Source organism: Melanerpes formicivorus, unplaced genomic scaffold, assembly GCF_026170545.1.
Source record: "Melanerpes formicivorus ecotype bairdi unplaced genomic scaffold, bMelFor1.0.p_v2 SCAF_4, whole genome shotgun sequence".
Taxonomy (NCBI): Eukaryota; Metazoa; Chordata; class Aves; order Piciformes; family Picidae; genus Melanerpes; species Melanerpes formicivorus.
Genome location: NW_027142356.1, coordinates 30,115,707 through 30,134,987, shown reverse-complemented (window position 1 = coordinate 30,134,987; position 19,281 = coordinate 30,115,707). Strand labels below are relative to the sequence as shown.

Below are 19,281 nucleotides of genomic sequence, written 5' to 3'. Positions count from 1 at the left end.
CATGCTAGCATTAGCAAAAACACCCAAGTTCCTGCTGGCTGTCAAGACTTGGTCAGAGCAAGAGCACAGTTAGTGTTCTGCTGCACACTGTGGTGATCAGGTGAAGGGCCTGTCAACAGGGACCCCCAAAATGCACCATTTTGTGATTTGCTTCAAACCTTATCATCTCCTTTCCCTCCTCTCAAGTTTCCTGTTCAGCAACAAATGAGCCCCTGATTCTTTACCCCTTCCCATGGCAAGATGTTTTGTTGGCTTTGTACCCCAGTTTGGCATTTAGGATATGGTTGCCAAAGTAATTTTCACCTGCATCATCAGTTCAAACTAATGCCCCATCATTGCCTGCCCCCCCCCCCCGCCCGGGTGCTTGATTTTGTAATCTTTGTGGTGTTTCCTGGTTTGCATGCCCCACTTGTGTGTTGCTGCCCTTCACTCCTGCTCCTTCCCCATCTTCTGTGAGCTTGTCAGATGCAGGCAGGGGTTACCAACCAGCCTGGATGCCCTAACAAGCCCACACCCCTGTGCCTGCAGGTGTGTCTGTTGTGTTGGCAAGGTACCTGCCCTTGACATCCTACCCCAAGCAGCTGCCTGGGGTGCAGCTTTTTGACAGGGCATAAGAAGAGCAGGTCCACGCCCTTGGTGGCAAGCAGGACCTGTTACTGGCCTGTCATCCTGGGGAAAAGAGATGGCTCCAGTGGTTGTGCTCTACAGCTCTGGCAGATCCCCCCTGGCAACACAGAGTTTGTGTTGCACCCTTGGTCAGCTGCAGCCATTTCTGGGGAAGTACAAGTCCGTGCTGTGCTGTGCACAGTAGAAGCCACGGGCAGTAAGCAGACATTATGGTGGAGAACTTTATTTTGAAACAGCTTTTCAGAATGCAGTAAGTAGCACACAACCCCTTGCTGGTGCTGAGCATGCAGGAAGCCCAGTGATAACCACTCCACCTTGCCTCAGGTGAACTAGCACGTGTGCAAGCCCTGGGCAGAAGCCACCTGGAAAGCTCCAGGCCAACTCCTTCCATCTTCTGAACTGTGACAAAAAGTACCTGCTGCACTGGCTTGCAGGGCAGCTCCATAGGCACAGGTGGGCCATAAGGAGAGCATCCCAGCAGCAGCTGGCTGTGAGAATGGTGCTATGCTGCAGCTCCAGCTGTAGTGAGCTGTCACTGTTGGAGCCAGCTGAGGCATTACACTGGTTTGGCACTTGCTAGAAACGCCTTCTTGAGCTGGAGAACTGGATAGTGAGACCCGTTATGGAGGCAAACAGTTGTCATAGGTAGTGCTGCTCTTAGGAGGGTGTGCTGGGCTTTCAGATCAAACTCCAAAGCCCTGGTTTATGCCTATTCAAACACTGCTGCACATGTTCCTGCAGGATGAGGGCAGCTTAATGTTACTGCCTCCTTTATCTGCCTGACTGCCTCACCACCCTGCCTGCAGCTCTTCTGCACCCGTGGACAACAATCCGTGGTTTGTGGCCTGTGCTAGTATAGTCTCACAAACCAAAACTGGAGGCGTGCTGGTGATGTGTGCTGACAAGAATGGGAAATACAGGGTGTTGTGGGGGATAGCTGACTCTGGGCAGAGGGCCCCAGAGTAGCAGGCTTCCTGCAGACTGACGTGGTGACTAACAAAACCATAGAACAAGGAGGAACAAACAATGGGAAGTGCCTGTCTGACCAAGGCCAGGCTCCGTGTCTTGCCTGACCACTTCCGGTCCAGCATGCAGGGCTTGGCAGCTGAGCAGGAGCCCTGGCTGCACATGAGCAGGCGCTGCCCCGGGGCTCACTGCAGCAGCCCCTCGTACTCTTTGGGGTCTGTCCCGGCCGCTGCCAGTCTATGTGCTTGGACAGGAGAAGAAGCCATCAGAAGGGGTGCCACTGTGGCTTTGGCTTTGCTCTGATGCTGCAGTGTGGGGAGAAAATACAAATGCACCTTGTGGAGAGAGGTGCTGGCTTGCCCAGCAGCTTGCTGCCCAGCTGGGTCTGCATCTGCCAGCTGCTCAGCATCCCTCTCCTCAGCTGCATGAGATTATGCTATGCCTATTTCTCTGCTCTGCCGGCTGCAGGTGAATGCTGCCCCTGCCATATGCTAACTTCCATGTACTGCCAGGGCATGGGGGAGCTGCCCTCAGTGCTCCTGAGGATACAGAAGGGCAGAGCAGAGACTCCAGGCTTGTAAAGGCAAGAGCCATACCTTGGGCTGGTGGCGCTCCGGTCGCTGGTCCCTGGGCTGGGCCTGCTGCCTGTGCAAAGGCTTGTACAGCACACTCTTCAGGTATTTGTAGAGATTGCTTTTCAGGTGCAAGGGGTTATAAGCAACTTCCACTTCTAAGCTGTTCAAGGCACCCTGCTCAGACAGAATAAAGGATCTAGAGGCTATGAGATTACAGGCGGAGGCTGTGGGGTTTTCTTGGGGTATTTGTTGGGTTTAGTATCAAGAATTTTTTTGCAGGGGCTGTGGACCTTGCCAATAGGTATTTGTGCAGGGCTGTCAGTGACTTACCTCTATAGGGCCAGACACTCTCTCAGCATGTTCAGCAAGGAGGGCCGGGAAGGTTGATGGCATCAGGAGCTCTCTGATGGCGACTGCTTTGACGAGCAGCGTGGCAGAGTCAGAAGGAACAATGACGTAGTGGGAATGCACCACGATGTTCCAGCTTGGACTGGTGTTCTGTGGCTCACGTCTGGCCAAAAGCATCCACTTCCTTTTCTAAATGGCAAAAGCCAAAACCAATGTGAAAAATGGGCAACAGCTGCTTCCTTCAGTGCTTTCACTGTAGGGCTTCTGGGTTCAGGAGCAGAGACATTCATGCACATCATTACACATTAAGGTGGTACATTGGCTGGAAGGATTTACAAGCCCAACTCTGGCCTGTGGGTTCAAGCTGCATTTTTGAAACATGTTTTCTGGTACAGGCTAGATGGATCTCACCAGACATGCTGTAACTATTCCTTTCTAGGGCAATCTTTCCCTATCAGACTGCAATTTGTATACACTCACCAGAAGACTATGACATAGAGCATGGAAGCTATGCTGGTTTATCTCCAGTTCATCCCAGTCCAGCTGCCAGCAGCTTGTGGGCTTGATGATGAAAGGCAGGCCATAAAGTACAGATTCACAGACCCCTTCAGACTTCAGAGCTCTGCAAATATACAGCTTGTGTTAGTGAGGCACAGTAAAGATTAAATCAGCAAGGAGGCTCTACCAGGAGATGAAAAGCTCAAGTGGCTATGGCAGGATCAGATGCAATACTGCCACAAGCACCTAATGTCAGTATTGCTGCCCCTGTCACTTAGGAAACCTTACAGAAAAGCCCAGCTGCAGTTAAAGTTTTCATGCTCTTCTGTCTGTGTAAACAACACCATGACAAGAAGCAAATCCAGTCTTGATGTATTGTGAATACAAACCAAATTGTTAATCTGGCCCCTTGAGCCACACACCCAGGCAATTACATCTCTTCCTAAGTGATTTTTACTGGATCATGGTTATCCTTCACTTCAACTGATATACTTTGCTCCTGCACAGAGCCAACATCCCACCACAAACCCCACTATGGACTTTACAGTGCTTGCCACTGCCTGTCCAAAGCACTTCTGCTTTGTGACAGAACATCATGGATGAGATCCAGTGCTTTGGCTGAGGCACACAATTACTGAGTGCTTTCAACAGGATCAGAATCACTTTAAGAACAATTCTGTCATTCAGAAATGACACATTTTTTTTCCTATGGGTAAAGACACTAGAGAGCATCACTCTTGTTTATGCTCCATGCTTCCCAGCCATAGACTGCTGATGGGAAAGCAAATAAATTCTTACGGGAAGTCACACAGCATTAGGAGAAACAACTGTTGCATGACTAACATCTGTGGTGTTTCACTCTAGTGTCAGGGCAATGCTGTTTCTGGCTCTGATTACAGAGGCTGAGGGTATCCTATAGCAGAAGTTTGCTCACTAGCTCTTCAAGCTCCCCAGTACTTTATGGTGACGTTACAAGGTCCTAGCTGAAATGGCTCTTTCACCAGCCTTCCAGCCCCCAAGTGCAAAGCACCTAACACTTACTTTATAACCCGGAGTTTATAGAGGGCTGTGGCTGGCCAGGCTGCCATCTGGCAGGGTGAGGTCACATCTGTTGCTCTGACACTGCCATCGACCGCTCCAGAAAGCAGAGTGGGGTCGAGTAATCTCTCCTGCAAGTCACACTTGAGACACACTAGGAGATGAAAATGGAAATTAATTATAGCATCAGCAGCCACAGGACATGGTAGCAGCCCAGGAGCTGTCTAAGGAAATGGCCCCTCTCAGCCCTAGACAAAAGAAGCTCCAGACAGCTTTCAAAGTCACCCAGAGACCTCATTTGGGTCTCTAAATGCTAGCAAATGCATCCATAGGACAGGCCTGGGTAATCTTCAAGGCTATGTGATTTAGGAGTCCCCTGCAGAGGGGGAGAGAGAATTAAATACTTAGGGTGGCCCTGGGTGCAGAGGCATCGCTGAAGCCTCCTGATGGAAGGAGGAGGTGGAGGTGTTCTCTCTCTGTGCCATAGTCATGTAGCCATGTTTTAAACAACATCTCTAAGCTGATGACATTGTCCTCTATGGTTTGCACATCTATGTCCATTCCCAGGATTGCAATGTCTGCAGAAAAAGAAACATGAAAAAGCACAAATATTTTCAGCCCCAGAAAAGAACAGTATTTCCACACTGTGCCTCCTTAGCCCTTCAAGACTCTTCACATAAGAAGTGCTTCAGAAGCCATTAGCATACAACCCACATGATGCTAGCACTCTTGAAAGGACTTTGCCAGAAGCTGAGCTGCTCCACAGGCCACACCAACACTCTTCTCATCAGTGGGAAGCCCTGAACTGTTAAGACCTCAAAAAGAGGACAATAAGGCCAACCAAGAAAAGAGCTCAAAGTCCAGCAGTCTGCTGTTAAAGCCTTAGAGCAGGTTGAGGAAAACCAGTGTAAGCTCCTGCTAGTTAGCAGTCACTTCACCAGCCTTAAGAAAGAGCTGAAATAGCTGAGCAGCTTGGAAGCTTGGGTAAAATGAAATACAGAAATGAAAACTGCAGTTATAGCAGCATTGCAATGTACAAGTGTGGGAGTTTCAGGCTGTGCCTAGGAAATTCTCCACAGATCTTGAACAGAAACTAGCAGAATGTAAATAAGTTACTATTGGATGTAAAAAGGAAAATAATGATAGGTTCTAAGCAATCTCATTGGACAGACTACTAACAAAGTTGGTTTGTGTAGACTCATTTTCCCTCTTTTTGCTTCCTCTGCTCTGGCTGGTGCTTCTCCTGGCTTTCCTGACCTTGACTGTGTTCTTTGTTGTGGCTAGGCACTAACAAACAACCCCCAGATCTTCTCTCTCCCCTAGCATATACATGGTGGGGGGAAGCAGGAAAGGGGAAGCTGTTGCTGGCTCCCTTGGTTTGTCCAGGGAATTTTCAACCCACCACAACAAGCTTCTACCACTGAGCCCTGCGGTATCACAGTATCACCAAGGTTGAAAGAGACCTCAAAGATCATTGAGTCCAACCTGTCACCACAGACCTCATGACTAAACCATGGCACCAAGTGCCACGCCCAGTCCCCTCTTGAACACCTCCAGGGACAGTGACTCCATCACCTCCCTGGGCAGCACATTCCAATGGTGAATGACTCTCTCAGTGAAGAATTTTCTCCTCACCTCAAGCCTAAACTTCCCCTGGCACAGCTTGAGACTGTGTCCTCTTGTTCTGGTGCTGGTTGCCTGAGAGAAGAGACCAACCCCTTTCTGGCTACAACCACCTTTCAGGTAGTTGTAGAGGGCAATGAGGTCTCCCCTGAGCCTCCTCTTCTCCAGGCTAAACAATCCCAGCTCCCTCAGCCTCTCCTCATAGGGCTTGTGTTCCAGGCCTCTCCTCAGCCTTGTTGCCCTTCTCTGGACATGTTCAAGTGTCTCAATGTCCTTCTTAAACTGAGGGGCCCAGAACTGGACACAGTACTCAAGGTGTGGCCTAGCCAGTGCAGAGTACAGGGGCACAATGACTTCCCTGCTCCTGCTGGCCACACTATTCCTAATGCAGGCCAGGATGCCATTGGTCTTCTTGGCCACCTGGGCACACTGCTGGCTCATGTTTAGGCAGCTGTCAATCAGCACCCCCAGGTCCCTCTCTGTTTGGGAGCTCTCCAGCCACTCTGACCCCAGCCTGTAACTCTGCATGGGGTTGCCGTGGCCAAAGTGCAGAACCTGGCACTTGGACTTGTTGAATGCCATCCCATTGGACTCCGCTCAGCTGTCCAGTCGGTACTGGACTCTCAAACACTGTCTGGCCAGTTTGTTTAGAATCTGCTCAGCACCTCTGGCTTTGAAACAAAAGGGCTCGGAACAGGAGCTAACAGGAATTTCTGTTTCTGCGTTTCTCTTTACTGTAGCTTAAATTCTCACTGCTGAAAAGAGGTTAAAGGAGGAGTTCTTCAGAGATGTGGCCAGGAAAAATGGCATTTAGGATCTGGGGCATACTGGCTCTTTCACTGATGAGGCATATGGCCAGGTGCATGAATCCACCATCCACTTAAACATTCCCATGCCCCTGCTCTGCCAACTGACCACAAATTTGCTACTGCAACCAGAAAAGAAGAACAGCTAAAGGCAGGAAAAGCAACAACATCCACCACTGCTGGCAGTAAAAACTATTGCCATTGCTACTAACAAGCCTTGCACGAACTTGCAGGCCACCAGGACTCAGGCTTTTGACCTTGTTATCAACTCTTGAGAACTTACTGGGTGGACCAGAGCTCGGTACTAGGTGTGTCTTGCTGATGGGTAGTTTGAGTGTCAGCAATAAAAGGCCTCTGAAAGATAGCCCTGAATTGGAAAGCAGATGCTGCAGGACTGCAAGGAACTTGTTGATGTGCAATTACTGGTTACTGAAGAAGCATACCATCAGGAGATCAAGAAAGACTGCCTGAAGCATTGAGAAAAGAAGCTGCAGCTAAGCAAGAGCAATGTTAATGACAAAAAATGGCAGCTCATCAGCAGGGGAAGCACCTGACTTGATTCAGGAAAGTAACTGCATTGTGCAATAGGTAGTCTCAGAGAAAGGACTAAAGGCTAAGAACTATCTAGAAACCAAACAAGTTGTAAAAGGAGTGAGGGGGTTATCTCTGTAGGATCATTGCAACTGTAAATGGCCCACCTGCTTCTCTTCCCTGTTCACCTGCATCAAAGATTCTGCTTGCTTCTGCCTGCACCAAGCAACTTTTGATCAGCCAGTTAATTGCCCAGGGTGATATTCAGCAAGTAGCAGGAGTATGGGTGTCTGAGATGTGTCAACCCATAAACTAGGTGCAGTTCTTTTCATTCCCTCAGAAAAGCTGTATTGCACTTGAAGTAAAGTTTAGGTAATACCAAGAGATGCAGCAGTGCATGAAATCTACACTCTAAATGTGACAAAGCCCCAGAGAATTTCTGTGGTATGAATTTTTGCTGTTCCTCCAGGCCCAGTAGTTCCCACTTACATGAATGACACATGTATGAAGGACAGTGGCATATACTGGATCAAAGAAAGAACTAGTGGCTCTCTGCTGTCCAAAGGTTCCTGAGTACCCTGCCTGTCATTCACTCACCGCTGATACTGGGTTCTTCTGCTGGCATGCACTGTTCCACCTCCTCAGGCTCCAGGAAGTCTCTCTTCAAAACCTCAATGACTTCTATTCTTCGCAGACTCACAAGGTCTACATCCTTTAACTTAATTTCCAGCTGCTTTACCATTTCTTTGCTGGACTGGCCAGTCAAAATTGTGATCTGAAAGACAGGTGAGGGGAGCAGAATCATCTGAAGTTTTTTTTATGCAGCCATAGATAGAGCATTTCCTACACTAGTGTAGCTTAATTTCATGAAAACCTTCAGGTTACATGATGCAAGTTCACAATCTGTGTGATATTCCTGCCAGTGGATCACCATCCTGCTCAGCCAGAGGGGAGAGAGGGCTGAAGCTATTGATGGGTGGACACCGCCACCTCCCTGGGCAAGCTCTTCCAATGCCTGAGAAGCCTTTCAGTGAAGAAATTCTGTCTGATGCCCAAGTTAAACTTCCCTTGGCACAACTTGAGGCCATAGTTGCTACTTCTCTTCACAGTGGACTAATTGGAAAATGCTTGTGGGAGACCTTACTTGGACACCACACAGGGTCTACCTGATACAGCTGAAACAGCTGAATTTAACAGGGTGTCTGCTTTAACTGGCTTAGGTTATCCAGGCTTCACTTCCAAGAAAGTAGCTCTTTTCTGTTGTTTGGTTGATTGGGGATTTTTTGGTTGTTGTTTCTTCAAAAGATGCTGTACCTGAGCAAAGACATTCAAATGCCTTCTGAGAAAATGAAACTAAACCCAAACTTACTCCATACAAAAAATACACTCGTGATGAAAACAGTCCTGATCACTGAATTATGGGAAGCAGAAAGCTGTCTTTTATAGAAACATGGCCTTTCCAAAAGGGTGCAATAGCTTTTGGCCTTTCTGTGATCACTGGCTCTTATTTCTCAAAAAAGACTTTAGAACTGTAGGTGCTCTGCCCACTTCCTGGCTCCTCTGATGGAGGAGCTTATTCACCCGTAAATGAAAGACCAAGGCCACCCTTTAGATGCCATTTAGGTCTGTGAAACACCTTTTGTTGTGATTTGTGGAAGTCTCAATTTAATCCAGAGGTTTCATCCATACAGAAGGGGAAAGATTGATTGCTAGCTTGGAAAAAAGGTCCTTTTTCCTTGAAATGCTCCTAAACATTGAACTAAACTAAAGTTTCCTCAAGATAGGAAAGTACTATCTGTTGCTTTTTGGGAGCCTTCTGTACCCTCTCCAGTACAGGCTAAAATCAAGGGCATGAGCCCACTTTCAGTGGACTGTGGATGTGCTTTCAGGCAATGAGGATCTTTGTACAAACATCCTGTCTGCAGCAAAAATCCCAGACACTAACTGCAGAAAGGAACTGCAGGCTGAAAGAAAGATCATGTCCATAAGTGCTGTGTCTTTGCCTTTGACATAGTTCTTCTGTGAAGTAATCAAAGAAAGCTGAGAAAAACATCCAATCTGAAATGCATGGAAATTAACTTGTTCTGTACTGTAAAGTCAGCCTCTATAAGGAGCTCAAGCCTGACCTTGTCTAGTTTCCCTGAGCATTTGGAGATTGCTGCTTGGAGTTTTTTTGGAAGGCTTATTTTCTTAACTCCCCTCTCCCTCCCAAGGACCTCAGGTACCACACAGATCATCATCTTGGTGTGCTAACAGGTGGCAAGTCTGCTAGATGGCCCCCACTACCTTCCCAACATTTTCTTACCTCAACAGAATTATTTGTGGAGCCTCCTGCTGTTGTGTGTCTGCTGTATTGTTTGAACTGCTGCAATCCATCCTGCACAGCTTGTACCACTCCACTTCCCCCCTGTGGGAAGCAGCCTTCTCTTGGCAGTGAGCGCAGCTCTGACATGCAGGCTTGGATTCGTGCAAAGTTTTCTTTCACTTGCTGCAAAACATCATCCCATGAAATTAAAAGGCTGGAAACGTCAGACTGAGAATATGAAATGTTACTGGATGATGGCTGTCCCAAGGACAGCTGGTGTCACTCATTATGGTAAGAGGAACACTATAAATTCAAGGATGATTAACTCTTTGTTCTTCACTATGATGCTTTGTGTCACTCACATGGATGGGAGAAGATTGGACCACACTCTGTGCCTGCTGTGGTGGTTTACAGTGCCTGCAGTCCAGAGCTGCTTAACCTTTCTCTCATATGTGTTACTCACCACTTCTTTGAGCTTGATATCACTTTACAGTGGTTATCCAAAGCCACAGAATGCAGTATGCATATGAAGCAAGCTGATCAGGATCATAGAAGACTAGTGTCATACTCTTTCTCCATGCAGTATTAGTTGAGTATTAACATATATTTAATGGTAGTGAAGGTCTCTTCCAACCTCAACAGTTAATGATTCTGTCACTTTACCCCTGTACTCAATACTGGTGAGGCTGCATCTCAAGCACCGGGTTCAGTTTTGGACTCCTCACTACAAGGACATTGAGGTGCTGGAGAGTGTCCAGAGAAAGGAAATAAAGCTGGTGAAAGGTGAAGAGAACAAATCTTGAGATCAGCAGCTGAGAGGACTGGAGGAGGCTGAGGGGGGAGCTTCTCACTCTCTACAGCTCCTTGAAAGAAGGCTGTTGGGAGTTAGGGGTCAGTCTGTTCAAGTAACAAGTGATAGAACAAGAGGAAATGGCCTCAAGTTGCACCAAGGGAAGCTTAAGTTGGATAGTAGGAAGAATTTATTTACTGAAAGGGTTGTCAGGCATTGGAACAGCCTGTCCAGGGAGGTGGTGGAGTCACTGTCCCTGAAGGTATTTAAGAGTTGTGTACATGTAGTGCTTAGGAATGTGGTTTAACTAAAGATTTGCCAATGTTAGGCTCATAACTGGACTGAATCTTGAAGGTCTTTTCCAATGTAGGCAATTCTGTGATTCTGTGAAATATGCTCATTACACTTTAATGCACAGTTCCTCTCTTGTCCCCTGTTGTCTTCCATGGTTATCCACTTTCTTCTTGGTTCCCTTTTTTTCACCCCCCTGCCTATTCCTGGGAAGCTCTTTGGACTTGTTAAGAGTTAGGCCAACAAGGAAGACCAGTAGGAACAGAGATCATAAACAGGTGGCCAGGAAGGATAAGAAAAGGGTAACTGTGTACAACACTTCCCCATTCACTCTCCTAGGCTCTATTTTCAGCTCTGGGGCTTTCCTGACTTCATGTGACTTGGCTAATAAGCAACCTTTAACATAGCTCTCTCTTGGTTCCTCACTGAGAAGCATCAAGTCCTTAGCTAGATCAGAAAGTCAGTGTGATGAACAGCATGGCCTGTTGAGACAGAGGGGGACATCAATAGCACTGAAGAAGCCATGAAACCTTGGTAGAAAGGTGGGGAAAGGCTGAAAAAGTAGAGGTATTTATCAGCTAGAAGTGAACAACTACTCCTGATTCCAGAAGCTACAGAGGGCCAGATATCATGCATCAATATCTGTTAAATATAGTCCTCTTGCTGCTCTTTACTGTTCCTAACAGAGAAAGAAGGGTTGTGTAAAAACAGCCTTCAGTGCCCCAGAAGTTGTCTGAAGAGATGGCTCAGGAAGCAGGACATCCAGGCAAAGCTGGGGAGATGTACAGTTATGGCTCACACCAGAGTTGTGCCCAGTGACTGGATGCATGCTATTGGCTCAAGTCTCTGAGTGTGAACTCCGCTTCTTTGGACAAGTCACAGAGAAACACAGTACTGTGGCAAAAGAGTTGATGCAGTTACAGCATCCAGAGTTCTCTATTAGAACACAGCATCCAAAAAACCAGAAGAGCTTGGAAGTTATTAAAGGCCTGTAAAAATACCTTGCAATTGAGAATGATACTTTGTTCTCTTTCATTTAGCAGCTAGAATTTTGAGACAGGACCTGCTGATATTTAGGGGATGCACATATAGAGTACAAGCAGGTTCTTCAATCTAGCCAAATCTAGCAAAAACAGAAAATACATTACCAAGCCCCTGGAAGCTAAAGCAAATAAATGCAAATTAGAAACCAGGTGCAAGTTTCACAATGACAATCATTAACCACTGGAAGAAACTATCAACAGAAGTGCTAGTATCTTCAGATCAGAGCTAGATGTCTTTCTGGGGGAGGTGCTTTAATGCTATATGGATACTTTAGTGCAATATAATAGCCTGTAACATGAAGGAAGCCAAACGATGATGTGAGGGTTCCTCTGTCTTTAAAAACTGTGGTTAGCATAATGAGGAATTGCTGTTTAAATAAAAAGACAGCCTCTCATGAGCAGAAGATCCATGTGATGGCACTAGTGGTGAGACTCTATCAAAGTGCCAAAGTTCAACTGTGCTCTGCTGACCCACAATTACTAAATGAGATCCGAGGTTGCTGTCTGCCAGTTAAGTTGGATAACTATCAGTGCATACCTAGCAAGTACACAAGGAAGCATTTTGCCTCAAACACTTATAAATTAACTTGGATATAATGCAAAATCACTGGAAATAGCCTTGGAACCAGCTGTGAAACTGACTCTCTAGTGCATCATACAGTGACATGTCAGGATGTATAATGAGTCAAGTCATCCTGAGAGGCAAGACAAGTGTCTATTCTTAGAGCTCCTAATCAGAGATATTTTCATAGAATCATAGAATCAATAAGGTTGGAAAAGACCTCAGAGGTCATCAAGTCCAACCTGTGGCATCCTCTTCATTATCCTTGTCGTGTTCCTTATAACCTGTGCTACAAAACAGAGGCCCTCATTACCCACAGTCTTCATTTGCTAAATCACTGATGACCTCATTGCTAGCCTCTACCTTTCCCAAGTTGGGGAAACTTGACAAACTATTTCAAAATGTTTTCACCATTACTGACTAAAGTGGAAAGGCTACTAGTGTGTGGTTACACCAATGAAGTGTAAATGAAGAGTGCTCAAGTATGACTGTTTATATTAGCATGACTTCACAGATTCTTGTGAACTTTATGATGCTTTGTATTCCCAAACTTTCATTGCATTGTTGCTAGTTATCCTCCACTTGTATTTATTCTGCTGCATGTCCCCAGATGAGTGAAATACCTGTTCTTACTTAGGTCTGCATGTTTAGGTGGTGTGTAGCCGTGGTGCTGATGGATGTGGTTTAGCAGTGGATTTGGCAGAGCTCGATGATCTCGTGTGTGTGTTTGTAAAGGAACAATGCTGTTTGGTCAATAAAACAGCCTGGATGTTTTTCAGCTAAGGAATACAAATGTGTGACTCCCAATCGCAATAGCTGGAGAAATAACAGGTACATGAATCTTCAACATTCTGATGGGAGAGTGAAACACAGGGTGGTGCTGCACATCACACTGCTGTTGTGTGTGCCAAGCAGGTTACCTGTGGTAGAAGCCAGCCTGGGCTAGGGGGGTGCCAGGCACCTATCAGAGAGTTTGTTGCCACCTGCTGTGCTTCAGGAAAATGTTTTTTCTCTGGATGGGTCTATGCTGCTCCTTTCTGTTGTGCTGGAAACACAGAGTGACAACTGACATAAAAAATAGGTGTCCCATGACCCAGCTTTTATAGGGAAGTTCACAGCTTCTGGTGTCCAGAGAAGGCTGCAACCCTGGCAGTGTTCAAAGCCAGGTTGGATGGGACCTTGAGCAAGATGGTCTAGTAGGTGTCCCTGTCCAAGGCAGCAGGGTTGCAACTGAATGACCTTGAAAGTCCCTTCCAACCCAGACTGCTCTATGATTCTCTGTGATTCCCTATGATTCTTATTGCTGTCTACAACTTCCTGAAGGGAGGTTGTAATCAGGAGGGGGTTGGTCTCTTCTCCCAGGCAACCAGCACCAGAACAAGAGGACACAGTTTCAAGCTGTGCCAGGGGAAGTTTAGACTCAAGGTGAGGAGAAAGTTCTTCACAGAGAGAGTTGTTAGCCATTGGAATGTGCTGCCCAGGGAAGTGGTGGAGTCACTGTGCCCGGAAGTGTTCAAGAGGAGATTGGACGTGGCACTTGGTGCCATGGTTTAGTAGTCATGAGGTCTTGGGTGACAGGTTGGACTTGATGATCTTTGAGGTCTCTTCCAACCTTGCTGATTCTATGATCTTAAAGGTCTTTCCCAACCTAAATGAACCTCTGAGTCCATGATTTCAGTATATTTCTAAAATTACACCCCTCCTTAAATGCCTGGAAGTTCTCTCACAGTGGTAATATCTGTGTAACCAACTGGAAACAGACCATCTTACCATCCAAATTATTTCAGCCATAGAGTTGTGTTTGATAATTTTGATAGCTTAGCAGTACAGCTAGTGCAGGGAGAGGCATAGCAGAGGGAGGTGTTTTAAAAGGGAACAGCACAAAACCTGATTTAAGTACACCACCAAATTCTCAGATCAAACATGTGACACTCCTCCTTTTAAACATCATTCTTCCATAAAATTCACCTCTTCCATGAAGTCTATGGAATGATGCTCTTTGACAATGATTACTTTCTAGATATGCATTTGTAGTAAGTCATAACTTTCTTCACTGAAGTGCAAAGTACTGTAATAATAATAATAATAATATAATAATGATAATATAACCAGGTTGGAAGAGACCTTCAAGATCCTCGTGTCCAACCCATCAACCAATCCAACTCACCTAAACAGCTAACCCATGGCACCAAGCACCCCATCAAGTCTCCTCCTGAACACCTCCAATGATGGTGACTCCACCACCTCCCTGGGCAGCCAATTCAATGGGCAATCACTCCTGTGTTGCACTCCTATTTGTCAGATCCCAAGAGAGGCAGTTTCAGGCATACCGTAAAGGGAAGCAAACACTCCTGATGGTTCTGCACCAGGTAGAGGCTCAGCAGGGGAATGCGGCAGGGGCCTGTCAAACTGCAGGCCAAGCAGAGAGTGTTTTCCAGAGCTTCAGACAGCACAGAACAAGTGTTGGTCCAGGAAGGTGAGGTGACATCCACTATGAGAATCCTTGATGGCTGCTGACAGCGGACTTTAGTAGCAGGAAATGTCCTCCGTGTTTCTGAGAGTAATTTTCTGGAATTCATGGCTTCTGAACATGGGTATTAGATGTCCACTTATCCACTTACATCTGAACAGGAAAAATTAACAAATAATATCAATTAATGAGATTTCCCCTTTCCAATTCACAGTATCAGAGTGCATTAGAGGTTGGAAGGGACCTCCAGAGATCATCGAGTCCAACCCCGCTGCCAAAGCAGGATCACTTAGAGTAGTCCACAAAGGAATGCATTCCAGTGGGTTTTGAAAGACTCCAGGAAAGGAAACTCCACAACCTCTCTGGGCAGCCTGTTGCAGTGCTCCATCACCCTCACTGTAAAGAAGTTTCTCCTCATGTTGAGGTGAAACCTTCTATGCTCAAGCTTGAACCTGCTGTTCCTTGTCTTATTAGTGCATACCACCAAAAAGAGCTTGGCCCCCTCCACTTGACACCCACCCTTCAGATATTTATCCACATTGACGAGATCCCCTCTCAGTCTTCTCAGAAAAGCACCTGAAAGCAACCTGAGACAGAGCAGCAATGAATTAAGACTCTTACAAGCTTTCTCCAAAGCAATCATTGTCCATACTCTAAGACAAACCCATTTAAAGACAGGGGGAAATGCATTGCTAGAAAACAAACCAAAACCAAAAAATGGTTCAGCTGAAGAAACTGTATGTCAGAGGTGCTCCTACAGATCCAACTGAGGCAGATACAAATGTTAGTAGCACAGCCATGCCTAGCCCATGGACGAGCTGTGATGTACTGCATGATTCCCTCAGTATGGCTCATGCGTGTAGCGTCAATCTCCAGCAAATGATTCATAGTGAGACTTTGAACTCCCACTTCTGCAGTGGCCAAGGGTTTATACCCAAATACCCAGAGAAGAATGCAGTCCCCACTCCATGATGCCCAGTATGTGACTGAATTGTGCAAGCCCTCTGTGCTTTCTCAAGCAAGGAAACAAAACCCATGCAGCAGTAAGAAATCTAGAAGAGTTGGATCTCTGATTTGCATTGATTTCAGAGTGAAAAATGAGCCTTCATTCTGAAAAAGACACAGTTGAATGAATTCTCTCATTCTTGACCATGTCCCTATAAAAAGCAATGAATCCCCTCAGTGAATCGATGAATAGCTGGTTTAAGGGAGAAACTGCAGCTATCTGTAAGCAGGGACTATTCAGTTAAATGTTTCCCCTGTAGTTACAGAGTGATCTGTTTTCACTTAATTAGTTAGAAACCAGATGAGGAACAAAAATTTTCCTCATAAAATTTCTAGAAGACACAAGTACTAACACTGCAAAGAAGAATCCTTCATAAGGGCTTAACACAGTGGCTTATCAAACTGGGCTCATTTGCATAATACGCATTTTTATATAGCCAACTGCAGTTAACCAGAGAAACAGCAGAAGTAGTGGAAGGTAAGAGCTTATGTCACCTTCATCTTGGGAAGTCCCCAAGCTGTGAACTATTGGAGGCAGGGAAAGGGGTTTGCAGGACCATCATTGCACACTCAGCCTCTCCCTATGCGGTTCCCAAAGCAGCTGCTGTGGGCCCCAAGTTCATGCCTGTGCCATTCCCTCTCCAGAAAGAGAATCATTCAGCTTGCCAAAGACCATTGTGTTCAACTGTTAACCTAACACTTTTCTGGGGTGTGTGTCCAGTGGGTCTAAGGAAATTCTTCTACCCCTCTACTCTGCCCTGGTGAGACCATACCTGGAATACTGCGTTCAGTTTTGGGCTCCCCAGTTCAAGAAAGACAGAGAACTGCTAGAGAGAATCCAATGGAGAGCCATGAGGATGATTAGGGGACTTGAGCATCTCCCCTGTGAAGAGAGACTGAGAGGCCTGGGGCAATGTGCATAAATATCTGAGGGGTGGGTGTCAAGTGGAAGGTGCCAAGCTCTTTTTGGTGGTACACAATAGTAAGACAAGGAACAATGGATACAAACGAACATAGAAGATTTTGCCTCAACATGAGGAGAAACTTCTTTACAATGAGGGTGATGGGGCACTGCAACAGGCTGCCCAGAGAGGCTGTGGAGTCTCTTTCTCTGGAGACTTTCAAACCCCACCGGGATGCATTCCTGTGTGGACTACCCTAAGTGATCCTGCTTTAGCAGGGGGTTTGGACTCAATGTTCTCTTGAGGTCCCTTCCAACCACTAATGTACTGTGACACTGTGAACGCTACCAAGCCTGCAGCTGAGCCATGGCCCTAAGCGACACGTCTGAGAGGAGGGACAGGAGGGAGCTCTTCCCATCCATGGGGACCCCGCACACAGGGGATGTGGCCGTGGCAGCCACACTGTGGTAGTGAGGTGTTCGTGGTACCCACGCTGGGATCGGGCCGGCCGAAGCCTTCAACCGGAGCCCGTGCAGGCCTCCACGGTCAGCCGTCCCGGGCCTGCGGGGCCAGGGCAGCCCTGCCCGGGCAAGGCGGCTGCCGGCACTGCGGTTACCTGCGCGGCAGTCCCGGCAGACGCGCCCCGCGTAGGGCTGCGGTCTCGGCGGCCGGACGGCCGTGGCTGGGGCCAGCCCGAGGCAGCGGAGCTGGGCCGCACCGCCCCACGAGCCGCACCGGGATATGGCCGCGCAGCCCCGGGCAGGCAGGGACACTAGGGGCCAGTGGGTACGGGCGTGTGCGAGCCGGCGGGGGCGGGCAGGGGCAGGCAGCAGCAGCTCGTCAGGCTGCACAAGGGAGAGGGACTGACATCCCCTGCTGCATCGGTGTGCCTTTGCCCTCTCATCTGTTAGGAAATGCATCCTTGCAGGAAAACATGCATTCTTCAGAAGGGATTTTAGCCTAAGGATACATGCTAGAGATCTCAGGCTAAAGCCAGTAAAGATCTCTTGCCGTTTCAGAACTTTGTATACTAATCTCTACATTAAATAGGTCAGTTAAATAAGAAACTCAATAAAATTGTAAACTAAACGAAATGTTTTAAATCTCTATCAATTTTAAAACCATAAACCAAAAGAAATGTGCATTGAACATCGCATTCTAATACCTCACAGACATGTTCCTGATCACCTTTGCTCCCTGTGCATCTTTTCTCCCCTACCTCTTCCACCTTCTCTAATGCAACATGAAGAAACAGTCAGAGCCCATGTTTAAACACCAAACAAGGGACTTTGTTAGGACTAGGAATATCCCCACTACTAGGTATATAGCTGTCCTGTCTACGTGACTATGGAGGTGTCACTTCCCTCTCTTCTGTCAGGTTTTGTCTCTGCAGACAGAGAAAGTGTAAGAAGGAGCACCACACTTGGCAGTGTTTGCATGATTGGAGCCCTCTTACAAACTAACTGCAATCAGTGTGTTTTGGAGCTCAAAAGATGAAATGCTCTGTTTTCAAGAGCTTGAAAATGGAGGCTAAGCAATCTCTTTCTGAAACTCAGAAAAAGACAGAGTCTTGTGTTTCCAAGACTCAGAAGTAAATTAAGTCCTCTGTTTTTCAGGCTGGAAGACAGAGACCAAGTCCTCTGTTCTCAGGGCTTGGAGGCAGAGGGTGAGTACTGCCTTTCTGAAGCTCAGAAAGACTAAGTCATGTGTTTTCAGCACTTGGAAACGCCAGCTATGTCCTGTGCTCCTGAGACCGAGCTGCCCCACAGCAGGATATGCTGCACAGCCAGAAGCCACAGGCAAAACCATTCTCTTCCCAAGCAACAGCCAGGCACACTGAGGATGTGAGGAACTGCACGAAAAGCGGCACAGTCCTGCTTCCTGCTGGAGCCATCCAGGGATGGCCAGGAAGCCAGAGCTCCTGGCATGGCCTAGGAATAGCTGCCTGTTTCCTCCCCTCCACTGGGAGCGCAGCTTGGGAGCCGCAGGTGCAGGGAGCTCTCATACTCGCCACTGGGCCCCAAAAAGCCTTGTCCATCCCCTGCAGCTGCCCGGAGGCCTCTGCATGTACACTGTCCTCAGATCAGCTGAGGAGAGAGGCATTTTGAGATCCCAGACAGCAGCTCTCATTTCATTGACATCTTGTTCATGTGCTGGAAAACAAGCAGAGGAGACCTGTGGGGTTGGGTACATGAAAGCTGGACAGAAGGATTATGAAGAACAAAATATTCCAGCCTAGCAGGGTCAGAAATGGTTCATCAAATGTTAGCTTTTCCTGTCATGTGTGACTGACTGATGCCTTCAAACTAGCATGGCTTCCAAACCAAAAATGAGATGTTCAAAGCCTGAGCAAGAGATGTGGCACCATCCTCTGGCATGTTCCTCCCCTACCATGAGGCAGAAACCAACCTACAAGACAGGGGCTGGGGAGGCTGTAGCCTTTTGGGGGTACACCCCCTCCTTTATTTCTCTAGCAGAGTTATCCTTTTGGTGTGTATGGTTGGACTCGATGATCTTTGAGGTCTCTTCCAACCTTGGTAGAATAGAATAGAATAGAATAGAATAGAATAGAATAGAATAGAATAGAATAGACCAGGTTGGAAGAGACCTTCAAGATCATCACGTCCAACCTATCACCCAACACCACCTAATCAACTAACCCATGTAACCTTTATTAGAATAAAACCTTTATTAGAATAAACCAAACCAGGTTGGAAGAGACCTTCAAGATCATTGTGTCTAACCCATCAACCAATCCAACCCACCCAAACAGCTAACCCATGGCACCAAGCACCCTGTCAAGTCTCCTCCTGAACACCTTCAATGACGGTGACTCCACCACCTCCTTGGGCAGCCCATTCCATAACACAATCACTCTTTCTGTATAGAACTTCTTCCTAA

At 47.0% G+C, this 19,281-nt stretch overlaps 1 protein-coding gene across 1 annotated transcript; it reads right to left on the bottom strand.

Annotated features, from left to right (window-relative positions):
- Positions 1 to 847: 847 nt before the first annotated feature.
- M1AP (meiosis 1 associated protein) lies at positions 848 to 16,925 on the bottom strand. Its single transcript, XM_068171245.1, has 10 exons — positions 16,873 to 16,925; positions 14,334 to 14,626; positions 9,318 to 9,500; positions 7,610 to 7,787; positions 4,457 to 4,630; positions 4,056 to 4,206; positions 2,997 to 3,138; positions 2,499 to 2,705; positions 2,190 to 2,342; positions 848 to 1,898 (listed from the first exon to the last, which is right to left on the bottom strand). The coding sequence occupies exons 2-10, from the start codon at positions 14,580 to 14,582 to the stop codon at positions 1,779 to 1,781; spliced, it is 1,557 nt and encodes a 518-aa protein (XP_068027346.1). The 5' UTR covers positions 14,583 to 14,626; positions 16,873 to 16,925; the 3' UTR covers positions 848 to 1,778.
- Between the last annotated feature and the right edge of the window lie 2,356 nt (positions 16,926 to 19,281).

Excerpts from the sequence above, each read along its gene's own strand:
- M1AP (XM_068171245.1), bottom strand. The coding sequence starts at position 14,582 with ATGAATTCCAGAAAATTACTCTCAGAAACACGGAGGACATTTCCTGCT. Across the intron at positions 9,501-14,333 it reads AGTGTTTGCTTCCCTTTACG|CAAGTGAAAGAAAACTTTGC; the intron begins GTATGCCTGAAA and ends GATGTTTTGCAG. Across the intron at positions 2,343-2,498 it reads GAGTGTCTGGCCCTATAGAG|GGTGCCTTGAACAGCTTAGA; the intron begins GTAAGTCACTGA and ends CTGTCTGAGCAG.